The sequence below is a fragment of the Artemia franciscana genome, chromosome 4 (genome assembly GCF_032884065.1).
Source record: "Artemia franciscana chromosome 4, ASM3288406v1, whole genome shotgun sequence".
Classification (NCBI taxonomy): Eukaryota; Metazoa; Arthropoda; class Branchiopoda; order Anostraca; family Artemiidae; genus Artemia; species Artemia franciscana.
The window spans coordinates 2,826,692-2,846,781 of NC_088866.1; the positions used below are offsets into that span (position 1 = coordinate 2,826,692).

General features: G+C 33.5%; 1 protein-coding gene across 2 annotated transcripts; it reads right to left on the reverse strand.

The window, feature by feature from the left end:
- Positions 1 to 508: 508 nt before the first annotated feature.
- LOC136025859 (structure-specific endonuclease subunit slx1-like) lies at positions 509 to 19,873 on the reverse strand. 2 transcript variants are annotated; one of them, XM_065701891.1, is made up of 5 exons: positions 19,766 to 19,873; positions 15,113 to 15,325; positions 10,920 to 10,971; positions 4,770 to 4,955; positions 509 to 905 (listed from the first exon to the last, which is right to left on the reverse strand). In XM_065701891.1, the coding sequence occupies exons 2-5, from the start codon at positions 15,301 to 15,303 to the stop codon at positions 606 to 608; spliced, it is 729 nt and encodes a 242-aa protein (XP_065557963.1). In that variant the 5' UTR covers positions 15,304 to 15,325; positions 19,766 to 19,873; the 3' UTR covers positions 509 to 605. The 2 variants fall into 2 exon arrangements, with proteins under 2 accessions (XP_065557963.1, XP_065557964.1); XM_065701892.1 differs by lacking the exon at positions 4,770 to 4,955.
- Between the last annotated feature and the right edge of the window lie 217 nt (positions 19,874 to 20,090).

Sequence of the window (20,090 nt, forward strand, 5' to 3'; positions counted from 1 at the left end):
GGCATTTAAAATAAAAACTTATTGTTCCGATTAAATGTCCCTTGTGTTTTAGGAGTTGTTTGTAAGGAATTGGGACGAGTAAAGAGCGAGGTTTTGAGGAGGGGGCAACCCACCTCATATAAGTAATAATTTTGTTCGTTTTAAGTTTTAATGTTGCTCCTTACTTTCAGTTAAAATCATGTCCACGCCGAAAATTGAATCGGTAAAGAGAAAGCAAGACGGTATAAAGAAATATCGTGTAGAGGCCTTGTTATATAATCTTTAGACTGTTTTAAAATAAATTGCTATCTCAAAATTACCGTCGAATGGTCGAAAAGTCCGACTCATGGCTGCCTTGGCGGAGTAAGACTACTGGAGTTCGAAACATAAGTTTTTTCCAATATTATGCATCGTTGGTTGTAGAAGCTAAAGTATTTTTCAATATATATAATCAGCTTGATCTTAAAAACTATCTTTGTAATAAATACCGCAAATCGAAGCATAATAGAAAATAAAAACAAACAAGAACTTGATTTTTAGAATATTTTATATTAAATCGATTTGGTCACAAATTAGTTAATCTATAAGTTTAAAATAAAAACCTAAAAAATTGAAAAAATCGAAAACTATTTCTTTTGAAGTGAGCTTATCCACTGTTGCCAAATAAACGTTTCCTTGCATTTTGGGCATTCTTTTTCAACTGGAATAATGTCATCTTCTGAGTATCTGGCAAGACATAGAACATGAAACGGTTCTTTACACAAGATGTTCCAACACTGAACAAAGTCTTCCTTATTATTCGTATTTTTGCATATTCCGCATCGTAGATATTCAGCTACAAATTTTGGAGGTACGGAAGAGATCTTCTTGCTTTTTATAATTTCTCCATGGCATATAGGCATATGAGCAGGCGGTTGTAGCCCAATCTAGAAAAGGGAAGAAACTTTACAAAAAGCGAAGAAAATACCGAGAAATTAGTAATATAAAGAGAGAATCAAAACGAAATATAAGTAAAGAAACAGAGCTCATTCCTTATAAAAGAGGTCTGTCGATCAGCGCTATCTCTCTTGGGATTGGTACACTATAGACTCATGGCGGTTAGAATTCTAAGCCATCCTAAAAAGTCCTTTCTTTTAAAGTACTCCAAATTTACTTTAATTTACAGCTCTAATTAATCAATCAATCAAATAGCCATCCTAAAAAGTCGTTCTTTTTTAAAGTGCTTCAAATTAAATTTAATTTACAGATCTAATTACTTAAATTTCATAAATTAATTAGTAAATTAATTAATTTACCCCTTTAATTTTAGTTAATTTTTTATATTAACTTAATTTACACTGGCTCATCAAAATTAATCAAATTAATGACATCGAGATTTAAAACTAAGTTTCCTCGTGTACCCATCTTAGGTCTATTTACTCATGAACATGGGAATTTTAAAGATTTTTCGTTTTCATTTTAGAAAATTGTGGAGTTCTCAGGGCAGTATCGCATTTTGCTCAGTGTTGCCATGTATAATCATGAAAATGAATAGCCAGATTTAATTATTTGAATTTGACAGCAATTTTTGCTGGTAAAAATTCAAACAATGACAATCTGTTAACAACAGTAACAATCCCAAAAACAACTGCAACTTCAAGGAATACAAAATATTCTTAAGCTGTTTGGTGTCAATTGTGTTTTTTTTTTTTTTGCTGATTTCACCTGGGCTTCTTTCTATTTGATTCAATCTCCACTACTAGAGAAGACACTTTAACTGCAAATCGGTGTCTTTTTCAATTAAAATATAATTTCCAATTTTTGACATATAGTTGGCCAATTTTCTACTGAACCAATTCAAATAATCAGATTTTATTTCACGGTCCTTGGCATTTTTAGGGCACCTGAAGCCAAGGGCGTATCTAAAGTTTTGTTAAGGAAAAGGGGGTAAAAAACTTTAAAAATACATGGAATTTTTGTCTATATGCATTTCGTTATGTTTTAAGGAGTTGGACAAACTTTCAGAGAGGGGGGGGGGGTTCAAATCCGGTAATAATCTCCCCCCCCCTTGAATACGGGCTTGCCTGAAGCCATCCTATCAAGCACATATATCCTTATATAGTAGGCTTCTGATCCACAAAAAAAAAAATATATAGTACTTTTTTCTTGTAATTTACGTTATATATGTTTGTTATGACGACTAAGATTTTTTGAAACTTTTTGTGGCACAGAGCCACAAATTGTGGCGGACCGAAGTGTGCGCAAAATGTGACCAACTGCAAACCAAACGCAAATTGTGGCAAGTCATAAAACGGTCACTGAATCTCTTGTGGATTTCTTAGACATTACTACTTCTACTACAGACCGCTCACTGCTGCAAACAGCCGTCTGCGGCCACCATAGCTTCGCACACCTTCCTCTGTCCCAATTTGTTCAAAGCTTCCCTCCTTAAACTCTCCCGAGAAGTGTCGATTTCCTTTAAATCCTTTCTTACGACCTCTTCTCATCCTATTAGGGACGATCTTTTTCCGTTTGGCCCTAGTTTGTAGGCCAGAACGGACGATCTTTGGCAACCTCTCATCCACAGAGCATGACCTAGTCATTTCGACGTTTCTCTCGTTACAAGCCTAGAAAGCAGAATAGCACCACATCTTTAACACATTGGGGAGTAGAAACTTGAGCATCTAGCTTCATATTATCAGTAGCTATCATTAAAAACTATTTAAACTGGAATGTCTGCCATATTGATGAAGCAATTGAAATTATTGCGTTGCTTCCGTTCGACATATTGAAAAACCGTTCATGAAGAATTTGAAACTTTGTTAAAAAAGAAGTGAAATCCTTTTTTCATAGCGAAATATGCCCCAACCTAGACGATATTTTCAGTGCATTCCATTCAGTCCATTTGGTGTTTGAAATACACCTAAGAACACACCGCCTGAGACAAAAAATTATCCAATTCCGCATTTATAATTCTTCTGCAATTCTGTACCTTTGTTTCATATCTTATGTATGATCTATATATCTATCTATATATCTATATAGGACTCTATATATGGGACTCTATATGGGAGATCTATATATGGGACTCTGCACATCCTGCTGTTGCTTAGCATTAGAAATTTCGTTTCGTACTGATCAAAACGTGAGTGTTGGTGTAAATGACTGGAGGGCAGGGGCGGTGAGGGTTGCGCCATGACCTAATTTGTCCTGTTTCCTTCTGAATTTGAAAAATGATATCTTTGGGGGCATTTTTATTGAAAGATATCATTTCTGTATTTTTATTAAACAAAATCGAAAAACATGATAATTCCACTCCTCCCTAAACATGTAAAAATACATTTTGATCACCCTCACCCCCCCCCCACAAAAAAATCTTGTATTGACACAACTGGACGTCAGTACTTTTCCCCAAAGGGAAATTATTCCATCCCACTTATTTCTTTTCACTATCATTGATGAAGAAAAGATTAAACTGATATAAGTTTATTTAAGTGACATAAAGTTTTTAAATTTATTAAGTTATTTATTAATTGTAATTTATTATCGAGCTTTGGAAAAGCAGCATTTAAAACCTGTAATCTTTTTTCTCTGAAAAAGTTTTCGAGCAGTAGACAAGTTTTTCTCTCAGGTCGCGAAGTACGTATTTTGAGTACTAAAGTATATAACCTATATCATTTATTTATTAATTATAACAATCAGTAATTATGTTCATTATTCATCGTTTATATTAATTACGCATTAATCATTAGTAATATTAAAGATATTAAGGATATTTATCTTGATTATTTCCTATTATTTATATTTAAAATATATTATTCATTTATTAATAAGCTATTTTATATTTTTCGATTATATTCTATTTTTTTAATAGTTTAAGTACACTTTTAGATAAACACCTCTATATCCATTTTCAATCCATGTATTGAAGCAACATCCCATCACTACGAATGGCGATACATAAAAAGTATTCCTGACAGGTTTTTTTACCTTTTCTTACATAAAATATATATGATAATATGATATATATATATGATATATGATATATATGATTAAGTGTGCTAATATATATATATATATAGATATTATTCACTGATTGATTATATCAATTAGTTATTAAGTTAATTACTCATTGTTTATATTAATTACACATTAATTATTATTCGTAACTTAATAAGCATATTTATCTTAATTATTTACTATTATTTATATTTAAAGAATTTTATGTATTTATTAATTAACCTATTTTATATTTTTTCGATTATATCCTTGCTTTAATATTTTAAGTACGAACTAGATAAATACCTCTATATCCGTTTTCAACACATGTAATTAAGCAACATCCTATCGTCACGAATGGTGATACATAAAAAGTAATCCTGACAGGTTTTTTCGACTTTTTTAATCCATAGGAACATTTTGGTGTAGAATTTTAGTTACAAAACAAGAACAAAATAAGTAGCGTTGACTAGGTTATAATCAATGAATTCCTTATAGTATTACAATTTTTTCATCATGAGAAGAAAGAACTAGGAGGTGTGAGTTTATGGTGATATCGTTATTTTAGTTCAACATGAGTACAATAAGATTCTGTAAGAACAGAACAGAATAGACAAATTTCAAAGATAAAATTCTAAAAGACATTCATCCCACCTACATTCAGAAATAGAAGATTCCATCTTAGAATGAAAACATTTGGGTCCAGAACAGATTAAATCCCCAGGAGGTGCTTTCGTATCACCCCCCCCCCCTCCCCCTTCAGAGTATGACTTATTTCTGCTTTTAATAATGGCATCTAAAAATCACCCTACTTCAAATTCTGTGACATAATTTTCGCCAATCCATTGCACTGTAAGGGGTAACTTGCACCACGGCCGCGTCTGTAACATCGTGCTCATAACTCGAAAATGGAATTCAAAGCTTGTTTCCTTCCGTCTTTTCTTCTCTAAAAACTTCAATCTTCTTGAGGAATACGGATGCTGCCAAGCCCATTCAAACTAGAAGGAAATAGTGTCCTAAAGCGCCATCAGCAGATTCGTCAAGTAGAGTGCAGTCAATTATAGACAATCAAGTAATAGTGCCGGTATAATACCGTCAAGTAGATTAAGAAATTATAAATAAATTGCTTATATTATTAAGCTCGTTGACCTCAGTCAGAAAAGATTTTACGGTCATAGAAAAAGATTTAGATTAGTTTATTAATTAACAAAAATAAACAAACCGTTCGCAAGCTGACCAATGGTCTGCGTAGCGCAGGTACCGTTCTCTCGATGCTCTGCCTTCGACCAGGAATATAATGTGTGGTTACGGGCAAATCATCTTACGCTTCTCGTGTTTTTCCCCCCTGATTTCCCCAGGTACCCATTTAGAGCTTGGTCTCCGCTGACTGAGGTTACAGAGTCACATTGCTGATCTCAGTCCCACATTAAATAACCAGCAACACTAGGATTCAACTCCCTGTCCTCACAGACAAAGGATCACAAGTCTAGCCGCTAAACACTCTGCTAGGACGGCTTATTGTTGCAATTTTTTAAAAGAAGTAGTTTAACTTAACTACTATCTAGACTCCAAATAGCACTTTATAGGGAAGTCTCTGCGGATTTATTTTTAATTTTTATTTTTAGTGGATATATATTTCAAGACCCGAAGGCAAAATCAGGGCCGGATTGGCTAGGTGCGGGGCCTTATCCGAATTTTTTTAAGGGGCCGTCTCTATATATTAAATCTTCAAGTAAAATTCAAATCTAGCATATATATATATATATATATATATATATATATATATATATATATATATATATATATATATGGTGTTCTTTAACATCTCCATTGGGATCTGAAAAGTACATTTGGTCATATGAATATGGTTCAAAATCATCTTCAGGGGGTCTGTGTCGGATGTGCCGCTAAATTGATTTTGTGATAAATTTATCCAGCTATTTTGAAGGTGAAAACATTACGCCTGTTTTTAGTTAGATCATCACTTTCATTGAATGAAGCTAAAGAAAAACATGAGTTCCAGTTTACTCTTTAGAGAGCAAGTGATATCCTATAACAGGCCAAACAAATTCACTTGGAAATTGTTCACACAAGAATGCAATTTGACCAAGCAGGCAGCAGCCCCCAAATAAATCATCTTTGTTGGCTACTTTTCCTGTGGGATAATGGAGGACTCTACAGCGAATACATGCAGTGTCGATGGGTCCCAATGACTTGGAAATAACACTTTGTAGTTTACAGCATCTTTGAATGTTTTTACTGGAATTCACGCCACAATTTGTTGGCATCGAAGATTGTAATGGTGCTGTTCTCCTAACATGAGATTTTTTTTTCTTCTGATCTTTCATTTTTGACTTGTTCTGATTCTCGCTTTCCTTTAACAGCACAGTTCTTTGACCTTTATTTTCATTTTTTACACTTTAGCTTGTCTGCTAAAACTACAATTCTTTGACACATTCTGATTCCTATCGTTGCTTGTATTTCTCGCTACCAATTATCTTCTAACTACATATTTCTTTGTTCTCGCGGTCGTTTATCTTCTAACTATACAATTCTCTGTTCTTCATTCTCAGTTTCGATCGTTCTAATCCTCACTGTCGCACGTCTTGTAGGCGCATATTATTTCTTTTGTTCTTCAGATTCGTCTTTGAGTCGTTGTGACTTTCGCTGCCACGTCCTTGAGCATCCGTGCACCTGTGTAACTGTACTCGGTTGATGAGTGTGTGTGTGTGGAACCTAAGGAGATAGAGAGCTTATGTTCCCTTTCATCTCCACTAGGTCGTGTCTAGTATTTTTTGGTCTGTTTGTTGTCCCGGCAAAGTTCGCCTTGGTTACACCTATTGGTGTAATTAAATTTAAATTAAAATTTTGAATTGAAATGGAATAGTTGTGGGCATCAAGTCATTGCTAATTGTAGAAAAAGCCAAGACAGATAGTCCGATTGAGTGAGAGGCAATTCTGACATTAAACCCCTTATTAGGATTGTATAAAAATAATGTTAGTTCATTTGTTAATAGATATGTCTATCTATTATCCGTCCATACATCATTTCTAGGACAGTAGAATTAAGATAGATAGTAATGGAGCCTATTGTTTTCCGAGTGTTTGGTTCAATGGCACGGGTAAAGGACAGGAGTAAGTGTGCCTCTCTTATTAGACCAATACTTGCTTGTTATCTTTTAGCAAGGCACGCCCGCTTAGAGTCTCAGACAGGTTGACCAAGAATTTAAAATCGACATAGGACCATTAGATTACCTGGAATGAGAGGTAAACAAGGCACACCTACCTATAGTCTTAGGCTGGTTAAACCGAGAATATTAGAATTGACACAGGACCGTTAATTTACGTGGAATGACAGGCAAACAAGCGTTTAAGGTCAAAATCAGGCCATTCTGCAATGAGTGTCAGGCAAGGCGATTGATTCAATTTGTAAACTTAGACAATTGCACTAATACAAAGTTAACTTAATGATAGTTGAACAACAAGTTGACTGAAATTGCGAGGGGAATAATCGTCCAGAGCCTACAATATATTATAAAACCACTGAAAATTTTGAATGCTTCACAATCCATTGAATAAAATTGTATATGACTAATTTCTCTTTGGTTGATAATGATAATGAAAACAAATCACCAGGATAAGGAAATTTCCCTTATGGGATACTATTGCCATCAGGAAAAGGGGTGAAGCATCAATTAGGATCAAACTGAATTTCCTGTTTCTAAGCAACGGAAGGTCATACACAGTACCCACCTTGATCATTTGAATAAGCGGTATCGTGAAGGATCTCCAAAATTTCGGTTTCTCACAAATTTTAGTTTCTTCGGTTTCTTTTGGAACAGTATAATTTTGCTCTGGGGTCGCGACCTTTTGCCACTATGACAGGATGCATATTCACTTTGAGGGAAAAACCTCAAAAAAATATGGTGTATCCATCCTTGGGTTGTCATTGATTGTCAAATTGCCAAGAGCAGCTATCACTAAAACTAACAACTCGCTACAGTACATATCTGTCTGAGGCCCAAACAGCCCAACGCCATTTCTGCTTTTTTGTTTCGTTGACATTAAGGGTCACCACTTTGCGAGGAATATGAATTTGCGACAGTTAGATATCAACTATAGCCATCAGAGTTTCTCAGAGAAGATGTTTCCAGTACATTCTGCCTAGCTAAAACAAGCTGTGGACTAGTGGACTAGCTAGAAAAAGGTACTTGGTCTACTTTTTTCAACTTTTCTATGCTTTTGTACATGTATATTTGGCTTATTACGGTAATTCTTCAAAATTAAAGTTGTTTTGTCAGGTAAAATCCTAGTTAATTGACTTCTTGCTGTCTCGGAAAGGGTTTAGGTTAGGAAAATGAAACTTTCAGGGATGGGTCTACAGGCTAAAGTATGTCCCGGAAAGGTATTTTAAAGTACCCACCTCCACTCCTTCTCCCTCAAGAGGGCCCTGAGATATGCCTACATGACAGGTCTATACCTATTGAAATTTTGACAAAACAACATTTTACCTTAATTTTCAGTTACTAGTTGCTTTTTCTCTGCCTTTAGTTCTGAAAATGCAATTCCTGTTATTTGAGTAGAATTTTGAGCCATATCAACGTTTTTATTTTTTCAAAATTTAGGAAATGTATTTGCATATCTTTAAAACCTTATAAAATGGAATTGAGCAAAGTTATGAAGCTGAAAACAATTTTGTTGTGCTTCAATTAAGCAGAAGATCTATTTTGCAAGGTTTCATTTTTATAACATACATATTTTTAAAGGTCATCAAAGGCCAGGGCCCTCTAGAGGGAGAAGAGTGGAGGTAGTTGCTTCAAATTACCTTCCTGGGACATGCTTTAGTCTGTAGATTCATCCCTGAAAGTTTCATTTTCCTAACCTAAACCCTTTCTGAGATAGCAAGAAGTCAATTAACTAGAATTTTACCGTTTTGACAACTTGTGACAGTGCAGTAAATAAAAGATGCCTCTGCAGATCACCTCCTCCGAATATTTACATCTTTTATTCGCCCAATTCTGGAATATGCAGCTCCTGTATGGCATTTTGGACTGACGGCTGAGCAAAGCGCCAGGATCGAAAGAGTTCAGAAAAGAGCTCTAATGATAGTTTCAAAGCAGGCAGATATGTTGTATGAAGAGCTGCTGACAAAGTTTAAAATACAAACTCTGGAAAAAAGAAGAGAGAAACTCTGCATGGATTTCGGACGAAAATCTTTGATCCACCCAATCCACAAAACCCTTTCCCCCCTCAATCCACAACAAAACGACTCCCGCGCAGGGTGGCAGTGCCTGTTGACAAACTTCGGCCGGTACGCTGTGCCCACCAGCGGTTAGCGAAGAGTTTTATACCTAGCTTTGTAAAAATTTATAACGAAAGTCAGGAGGATTGATGTGTTTTGTTTTCTTTGTTTTGTTTTTTATTTTGCGTCGCTTTTTAATGTGACTATACCATAAGAAATTCGGCAGTGCCATGAAAATTTTGGTGAAAATAAAATCTTATCTATCTATCTATCTATCATATGACGAACCACAGCCCATATTAACCAAAAATTAAACAGCGCATCAAAAAAAACTGGCAGGTGAGAAAAGATGGCCATTTCTGTCTGATTCAGGAATGGTAAGTATTATCTAACTTAGTCTTAATAGTAAAATGTCATTTTTAAGCAAATTCAAGGGATTTTTAAAAACATCCTGAAACCCCCAAAACTGGCGTCGGATCGAAACAACATTACATAATTGAAATGACCTTGACCGAAAGCCCTATAAAGGGAACTTACCGTCCCCTGGCTAAAACTACAAAGAAAATCACTTTATGGTATATAATTAGTATGGATGAACGGGGTTTTCCGTTTTTTCTTCTCCACTGCCAGTAGGACACTAGAACATCATAGATAGCTGTTTAAGCGCTCGTCTTAAAGGAAATTGCTATATTTAATGTCTTTGAAATAAAAAAAACACAATATCTAAAATAAAGATCAACGTTTTGACAAAAAAAAATGCATCTTCACATACAAAATTGTGAATAACGTTATAATAGAAGGCTATAACCATAAATTATAGCAAAGGCCAAACTCTAGCCAATAGTAACCAAAAAAATTTGTTATGTGCAGAAGTCAGAAAATATAATAGGATATATACCTTATGACAGTACAGTGCATAAAGCTCCTCCTGGAAACAAGTGGGATAGAGGTTCAGTCGTAAAAAGTAATGGTAAGAAAAGTAAATTGTTCCCTTTCCTTATTATTTTCTTTTGCATTTACTTTCTACAATGTTCGTAAATGTAGAGATAGCATCGTTTATCGTATAACTTAATTAAATATTATTTACTCTTAAAGATGAAATAGAATTTAGATGGGCTCTTTTAGGACTTCTTGCTTCAAAATATATACCTAGATTGGAGGATTTTCTTTTTTTATTTGTTTTATTATATCTTTCTAAAAAATTTCGATTTTCTTTTTCTTTTCTTTGTTCAACAGTACAAAATTCAAGCAAAAAAGAAAAAAAAAAGTAACGAACTGAGCAGTGACATACAAGGCCCTTAGTCGTTAGCAACCATAGAAGATGCCATATAATATGGTTACAAAAATGTCACAAAGTTGAGTACTGGCATATAAGATCCTTAGTTTTTAGTGACCATGAAACACGTCATAAAATATGGCCAGAAAGATGCCATAAAGTTGAGTGGTGACACAAAAAGCCCTTAATTTTTGGCATCCATGGAATATGTCATAAAATATGGCTAGAAAAATGCCGTAAAGTTGAGTAGTGGTAAATAAGACCCTCAGTTATTAGTGCTCATGATGGATATCATAAAACATATTTTATATAGAAGTCATATGAAAGATGTCAAAAAATGTAATATAAGTAAGTCTAAATTGTTCTCTGTCCTGAATATTATTTTTTAGATTCTAATGCATTTATTTTCTATCTTCATTTATTTTCTGATTAAATATTACTTACTCTTAAAGCTGAAATAGAATTTGGAAATCCATGTATAATAAGCACCATATCCCTAAAAAGGGAAAAAAAATTAAATTAATACATGATGAACGATTGTGTACCTGAAACCGTTCCTAGTCCTTGCAAATCCCTAATACACAACATTTTATGGATCTCAATGTTCAAAGCTCGAGAGTTTACCAATGAATATGCAATGACAACAAAATGAAGAGTTAGCTAACGTTTAGGGGCACTAACTAGGGGGAGGCAATTTCCTCTTCCCTTAGTTTTTTCAGAAATATCCTTTTTGGTTTAATTAAAAAAAATAACCCCCCTCCTTAATTATAAAACGTACCTTTTTTAACTTAACACCTTAAATTAGATATTTTTAAGGTGTCAAAGTCCATACCTTTTTTGTATCTTCACCCAAAAAAAAATCCTTGCCCCTCCCATAAATTTTAACGAATTAGTATTACTCGAAGAGTTTAGACTATGTCAAAATTTGTCTGGAATTTTTTTTTTATTTAGCTCAAACCCGTCCATTTCTGGCATTAAATTTTATCTTTTGTGTAATGCCAAAATTGGTTCACTTTAATGCTACAAATTTTGGATTTAACTCTGGTTTGCCTTAATAATGAGATTTTTTATTTTCTTGTTATATTCCTCACTTTTTTTTTAAAGTGTATTTTCGATACCTTTAGTTTCTTTTTTCTCGCTACATTTCTTACTCCTTTATTTAAAGTAGATGTTCAATATCTTCACTTTCTTCTTTTCTTGCTGTACTTCTCACTTCTTTTTTTAAATCGGATTTTCATGATCTCCGGTTTCTTTCTGAATCTTTCCTCACTCCTCTTAAATCTCTATCTCAATTTTCTCTACTCCTCTCAGTCAGAATTTTTCCCTACTCCTCTCGAATATCAACCTCGATTTTCTCTACTGCTCTCGGTCAGAATTTTTCCCTACTCTTCTCAAATGTCAACATCAATCTTTCTTCCTAAAATTCTTTGGTCCTTGGCTTCTTAAGTGTTGACTTAAAACACTTATGCATCGGTGTCCTTAATATTAGTTTACCTAACCTATATTGCTGCTTTGATTTTTTGCAGGCCTTGCAAGAACTATTTTTCCGCTTTTTTTTTACTTTAACTATAATTACAATGTATTTTTCAAAGACTCAGAAAGCCTCACTTAAAAAAAGATAATATTTTTTCTTTGACCAATAATATTAAAACATCAATTCAGTTCTGCTCATTTTAGGTTTTGAAATACCTTTTTACTATTCTTCGACATACTTTTTTTCGGGAAAACAATTTTAATTTAGTGGCTGGTACTAAAATGCTAATTTAAATTAAATTTACAAGGCTGTACAATTTCAATAGTTAACATAGGTTACTGATCCCAAGCTAAATGCAGCACTTTATTAGGTCCACTATAGAGTCCAAAGTATGGGGGCTGCTTCTTTCTCTGTTGTATTTATGCATTTTAAAATTATATTTGAAATAAGCAATAATTAAAAATAAGATTTCTTTGAAAACACAAAATCGTCAAGAGACTGAGAGCAATCCCCTTTCCCTAGATCCATCACTGCTTCCCTGTCTTCCAATAAGGAGTTTTGGTTACATCTGATATTACATCTCAATAGTCAAAATTTCATTTATGAGCTGTGAATGGTGTGTTAATTTCGTAAAGTGCATTGTTGAAAAAAGTTTCTCGCAAAAATATGTTGTGCCTGAATATGGACAGTATTCTGCAAGCAGCTTTTCTTGAATTGGGTGCTTTGACTGTGGCACTAGTTTCGAAAACTACTTTGCAGATTGTTTCATTTGTAGATCATTTCATAAATAGGTAAACTTTGACTGTGACACTAGATTCCAAAACTCTTTCGCAGATCTTTTCTCAAAGTGGGTGCTTTGATTGTGGCACTAGTATCTAATAATCATTAAGATCGTATTGGTTTGTGATGCAATTTAAGATTATGGTCCAAAATTACTTTGCAGATCGTCTCATAAACTGGGATGCTTTGACTGTGGCACTAGATTTCAAAACTCATTTGCAGATCTTTTCTCAAATTGGGTGCTTTGGTTTTGGCACTAGTATCTAATAATCATTAAGATCGTATTGGTTTGTGATGCAATTTAAGATTATGGTCCAAAACTACTTTGCAGATCGTTTCATAAACTGGGATGCTTCGACTGTGGCACTAGATTTCAAAACTCATTTGCAGATCTTTTCTCAAATTGGGTGCTTTGGTTTTGGCACTAGTATCTAATAATCATTAAGATCGTATTGGTTTGTGATGCAATTTAAGATTATGGTCCAAAACTACTTTGCAGATCGTTTCATAAACTGGGATGCTTTGACTGTGGCACATGATTTCAAAACTCATTTGCAGATCTTTTCTCAAATTGGGTGCTTTGGTTTTGGCACTAGTATCTAGTAATCATTAAGATCGTATTGGTTTGTGATGCAATTTAAGATTATGGTCCAAAACTACTTTGCAGATCGTTTCATAAACTGGGATGCTTTGACTGTGGCACTAGATTTCAAAACTCATTTGCAGATCTTTTCTCAAATTGGGTGCTTTGATTGTGGCACTAGTATCTAATAATCATTAAGATCGTATTGGTTTGTGATGCAATTTAAGATTATGGTCCAAAACTACTTTGCAGATCGTTTCATAAACTGGGATGCTTTGACTGTGACACTAGATTTCAAAACTCATTTGCAGATCTTTTCTCAAATTGGGTGCTTTGGTTGTGGCACTAGTATCTAATAATCATTAAGATCATATTGGTTTGTGATGCAATTTAAGATTATGGTCCAAAATTACTTTGCAGATCGTCTCATAAACTGGGATGCTTTGACTGTGGCACTAGATTTCAAAACTCATTTGCAGATCTTTTCTCAAATTGGGTGCTCTGGTTGTGGCACTAGTATCTAATAATCATTGAAGATCGTATTTGTTTGTGATGCAATTTAAGATTATGGTCCAAAACTACTTTGCAGATCATTACATTTGCAGATCATTTCATAAACTGGGATGCTTTGACTGTGGCACTAGATTCCAAAACTCATTTGCAGATCTTTTCTCAAATTGGGTGCTTTGATTATGGCACTAGTATCTAATAACCATTGCAGATTGTATTTGTTTGTGATACAATTAGATTATGGTCCATTTGAATTTTCAGTAACTCCATTTCTCTTGTGGCACTTTTATTCAAATAAAACAAAAAATTTATAATTATCATTATCAATATTATTTATTAAATTATACTAATTATTTCATCATATTTCAGGAGTTACAACAAGTATTAACATAGACTAATGTAATATATTAATACATTAAAAGATATATTATCGATAATAACGTCAATTCAAAATGGATTCAAAAGAAAATTTAGACATTTTCTTTTAATTATTCAGATCATCAAATCACAACTCTTTTAATACTTCTTCTAATATACCGTTGTATCGAATTATCAACTAACTATTAGATGTTAAACTACTAAACATTATAATTTTTTTTTTTTCATTTCATATCTAAGGCTCCTTGCGACTCGTGAGCCACAGTTTGGCCATGGCTTTCAAAAAAAAAAAAAAAAAAAAAAAAAAAAAAAAAAAAAAAAAAAAAAAAAAAAAAAAAAAAAAAAAAAAACATGAATCCTACACTGTGCAGTATATTTTATTGTGATTACAGTTTACTTTGGGTTTACGGAACTTATCATACCAAGGTTCTCCTTGGACCTAATAAAAAAACTTATAATTGTTATTATTAATATTATCTATTAAATTATACTAATTGTTTTATCATATTACATCAGTTATATTAAGTATTAACATATACTAATGTAATATATTAATATATTAAAAGACATGTTACCACTAATAACGTCAATTCAAAATGGATTCAAAGAAAATTTAGAATTTTTTTTTTTAATTATTCAGTTAAAATTAATTTTTTAAATCATCATCAAATCACAAGGTCTTTCAATACTTCTTCTAATATACCGTTGCATCGAATTATCAACTAAATATTAGTTGTTGAATAACTAAACATTATATATTTTTTTTCATTTCATATCTAAGGCTCCTTGCGACTCGTGAGCCACAGTTTGGCCATGATTTGCAAAAAAAAAACCGCAAGACACGAATCCTAATCTGTGCAGTATATTTTAGTGTGATTACAGTTTAATTTGGATTCACGGAACTTATCATACCAAGGTCCTTTATTGCTAGTTTTCCACGCTCCTCCATATTCTTTTCCTTTATTATGCTGCTTAATTCTTCTCTGGGGATCAACCGTGTAGCCTATGTAAATTCGTCCATTATTACTTGGATTCCTGCAGTAAAGCATGTACACTCCATGAAAATTGGCTTGAGAGACTTCTTCCATTTGGATAAAGGTCATAAGATGGAATTCAACACAGTCTCTGAAAAACAATTTTTTTTCCAGTTTTATTAGATAACCAGAAAAAAATTCTTCAATTGCAATTCTAACTTAGAGCTCTAACTAAATGTCTAATTATAAATCTAACTATATTACTCTATTCACAGAAACTTAAAAAAAAAGTGAGCTCATCAAAAGTATGATTTAAGGGGGGTGGTATGCCCTTTGAGGTTAAAAATGCTGCTAAATGCATAAAAAATGCTATAAAAAGGTATATTTTCATTCCACAAACAAAGTATTCATCAATTTTCAGTTCCTAAAAATTCTTGACCATCTTTGGTCATAAAAAATCTTATATAAAATAACAAACTTGAGGAAGAACACTTAAACAAAAAGTCTTAAAAGACATAGCCTTCTATAATCTTAATAAGGATGAAATGAAAAATACCAGCCAAGTTTTCCTCTTGAAAGACAAAACAATGCACTAGGAATTTGGCCTAACCCTGACTCTATGAGGATACAAGTATAAGATTAGAAACCTGACTTAAATCAAAATAGAGCAAAAACAATCATTTTCTGATTTGGCTAAGTTATCAAACCCTGACAATGTTACGGCTAGGGCCTAAAGGTCCTGACCCTAAGGTCCCAACAGGGGCACAACCTCCCTTTTCTAACATTTTGGCAATTCAGTGAAAATTTGTCAAAGACGAAAATTTGGGGAAAAAATGAACAACGTAGCGAAACCACAATGTCCTTTTTTTGTTTATTTTCTGTCCATTTCAAGATTTGGTGATTTAACATATCTTTTTTTTTTCCTGTTAAGAATTATAATCTTAATAAGGATGAAATGAAAAATACCAGCCAAGTTTTCCTCTTGAAAGACAAAACAATGCACTAGGAATTTGGCCTAACCCTGACTCTATGAGGATACAAGTATAAGATTAGAAACCTGCCTTAAATCAAAATAGAGCAAAAACAATCATTTTCTGATTTGGCTAAGTTATCAAACCCTGACAATGTTACGGCTAGGGCCTAAAGGTCCTGACCCTAAGGTCCCAACAGGGGCACAACCTCCCTTTTCTAACATTTTGGCAATTCAGTGAAAATTTGTCAAAGACGAAAATTTGGGAAAAAAATGAGCAACGTGGCAGAACCATGATGCCCTTTTTTTGTTTATTTTCTGTTTATTTCAAGATTTGGTGATTTAACCCTGTTGATAACCGAATTCGATAGATTTGCTAGTTACAACAAATTTGGTTGTAATTTAAAATGTTTATTAGGTTCCAATTCAGTTACCAACTTTATTAGATTTGGTAGTTCCACCACATTAAGTCTGGCAATTTTCAAATTCAGTGATTTAGCATTGGCTGCCATTAGTAACCAAATTCAGCAGGTTTGGTAGTTTCATCAAATTCAATCCATCCATTTTTCAGATTTGGTGATTTAGCATGGTTATTTGGTTACCACTAGAAACCGAATTCGGTAGAACTTCCAGAAAAAAATCACAGTTTGTAGCACTGATAGGACAATTAATTTTCAACCTTTGACACCTAGTGTAATTGCAACCAAAAATGGATGATTGGTACTGTAGATTCGTTCCTGTCTGCATGAAGCATTAGAAAAGCTCGAAAGTACATTTTTGATTATTGCCTCCTTGGAAAAATTCTTAGTTGTAATTGTTGATTCTGAACTAAAGCTTTTGTTGGTGTCTTAGATTAAGAATTGATAAATCTGAAAACCAACTGAGAAGGTTTACAGAGAATTGCAGAAGAATGGATAAAATGGCAGAAAATTTAAAATGCAACATTGCCAAAGAAAACCTCGAAAAAATAAGCAAAATTTGTTAGGCTATAGATGTGAATTTTTATCTAAATGGGTTTTAATTTTTACCATTCAATTCAACTATTGTTCCATTTTCTTCTCCAATTTAGTCTCCTCTGTAAATTTCTCCTCTCCCTGTTCAAAGCTTCCTACAAGTTGGAGTTAGCCAAATCTTTATCTTACCCAAGTTAGGTTTTAAGTAGGCCTGCCCCTGGAAAAAAATCCTTTTTTTAGACTGTATTTTGTTGATGAACTTGCCAGTTTGAACAATGTAACTAAGGTAACATTAGAGAATACTAAATAGAATTAAGTTCATTATTAGATTTCTTTTGAGTTTTGTCTAAATGGGTTTTAATTTTTAACCCATGTGGACATGTGTAAAACTATGTTAGGGTGTGATAACTTTGTTGTGAGCAGAGTCAAAGATAAATTTCCATCTGTGATATGTATCAAGCGCGGCAGTCATTCAACTCAATTAGTTACTTCTTATGCTTGCAAACAATTGCCAAAGCAATTGGAAGATATTTGTCCCACAGTATGGAATCACTCCAGCATGAGTGCCAAAAGATGCTCTGAGTTTCAATTGCACCAAAAGTTTACAGATACCCCAGTCCTGAATGTGCTTGCCCCAGGTCAGATATGCTGACTGTCTCTTCAGATGTCCATTGAGCAACTATTGCATAATCAGGAAGCACTTAGTAGCTACATTCAAGGAGTTGCAGCTGATGATCCAACTCATTTGAACGACAGGGCATCACAAACCCTAAAAAATACCCTGCTTTGAATTCAACTTGAGTGCCAGTCCTATCTGCATGAGCTGTTAACAGATTTTAACCTTCTTTTCCAATGTGAAAAACCTTTGTTTAACAAAGTGAAACTAGAGGTGGAGATACTTCTAAGAAACCTGACCATGAATTTTATACAGACTAGCTGTGAAGCAAACCAAACAGCAATTTTCATTTGAGGACAAACTATTTATGTTGTGTGAGATTCTTGACCCTACAAAAGCTTTGGACATAGGTCCAACTTGTCTTTAACAAGGATTCTACAGAGATATAGTATGGTCAGGGCCCTCTAGAGGGAGAAGGAGTGGAGGTAGTTGCTTCAAAATACCTTCCCGGCACATACTTTAGTCTGTAGATTCATCCATGAAAGTTTCATTTTCCTAACCAAAACCCTTTCTGAGATAACAAGAAGTCAATTAACTAGAATTTTACCAATTTTTTTTTTTTATTATGAATGAAAGTTAAGAAGTTCTAACCATCCAACCATCAGGAATACTGAATGAAGTTTCTAGAGTCAAATGAGCCAGGCTTAATTGACAAGTTTGAGTAAAAGAAGTTTTGGTAAAATTCTACTTAATTGACTTCTTGCTATCTCAGAAAGGGTTTAGGTTAGGAAAATGAAACTTTCAGGGATGAATATACAGACTAAAGTATGTCCCAGGAAGGTATTTTGAAGTACCTGCCTCTACTCTTTCTCCCTCTAGAGGGCCCTGACTTTTGATGACCTTTAAAAATATGTGTGTTATAAAAGTGAAACCTTGCAAAATAGATCTTCTGCTTAATTGAACTACAACAAAGTAGTTTTCAGCTTCATTACTTTGCTCAATTCCATTTTATAAGGTTTTAAAGATATGCAAATAAATTTCCTAAATTTTGAAAAAATAAAACAAAAAACATTGATATGGCTCATAGTTCTACTCAAATAACAGGCATTGCATTTTCAGAACTAAAGCCAGAGAAAAAGCAACTAGTAACTGAAAATTAAGGTAAAATGTTGTTTTGTCAAAATTTCAATAGGTCATGGAATAGATCTGTCATGTTGGCAAATTTCAGGGCCCTCTAGAGGGAGAAGGAGTGGAAGTGGGTACTTTAAAATACCTTCCCAGGACATACTTTAGCCTGTAGAACCATCCCTGAAAGTTTCATTTTCCTAACCTAAACCCTTTCCAAGATAGCAAGAAGTCAATTAACTAGAATTTTACCAAAGTTTTTTTCTGTAGCATAATTGTTATTTAACAGAAAAAATACCTTCTTTTCTATTAATATTTTCTGTGTTTACTCAATTACTAAACTGATCAATTTTTTTTGTTCTTAATAACTTTGAAATAAACACTCTGTAGCATTAGTAAATTGATGAGCCTAAGCCTAAGTAATTTGAAAATCAAGAGCCTCAACTCCATTGAACAGAATTAGGGCTTTTAAATATTTATATATAGTGCTGAGAACTACTAAGGTAAAATTGCCCAAATCTAATTTTATAGATATTAACATTTTTAATTTTTTAAAGGCACAAATAAATCCATAGACCTACAGCTAAACTTAAATTCTTAAATGTGAAGATACACTGAAAGTGAAAATTGCTAGATGCCAATTTGATAAATAGTTTTTCTTGAATCCTGAAAAATCCTAGTTCTTAGATCTAGGTCTTTCTTTTTTTATGGTGAAAGTATTAAAATTGCTAATTTTATGCTATTTTCAATGGTTAGATGTGTGTTCTCTTAAAATGCGATGGTATATCTACACATAGATTAGCCTATAGGCTATACAGGACCATCAATGGAGGATTGGGTGTGAACTGTCACAAATACACATTTATTCATAGGCCTACAAAAGAGCATAATCTTAGAAATCTAAAAATGCCTCTTTTTTAAGCACACCTCCTTCTGGAGAGCCATTAAAATCACCAATTCTAATCGCAAAATTTTTCCTTGTTTTAATTTTTCAAATTTTTAGCTTTTCTAAATGCCATCTATAAAACGGATCACAAGATAGTCAGTCCAGGTTTGAAAAATACTAATCGCCAATCCATATGAGCCTATATCGTCCTGTGGTGGCGCAGTGGGTTTGACCTTAGCTTGGTAATACGGGATCCAGAGATCGGATCATGCTGCAGCAATGCACTGCAGGGCCGATGCAGGGACCTTAGTTGTCAAGAAGCGTCGTTAATCTGATACAACACAATACAAATATGAGCCTATGTTT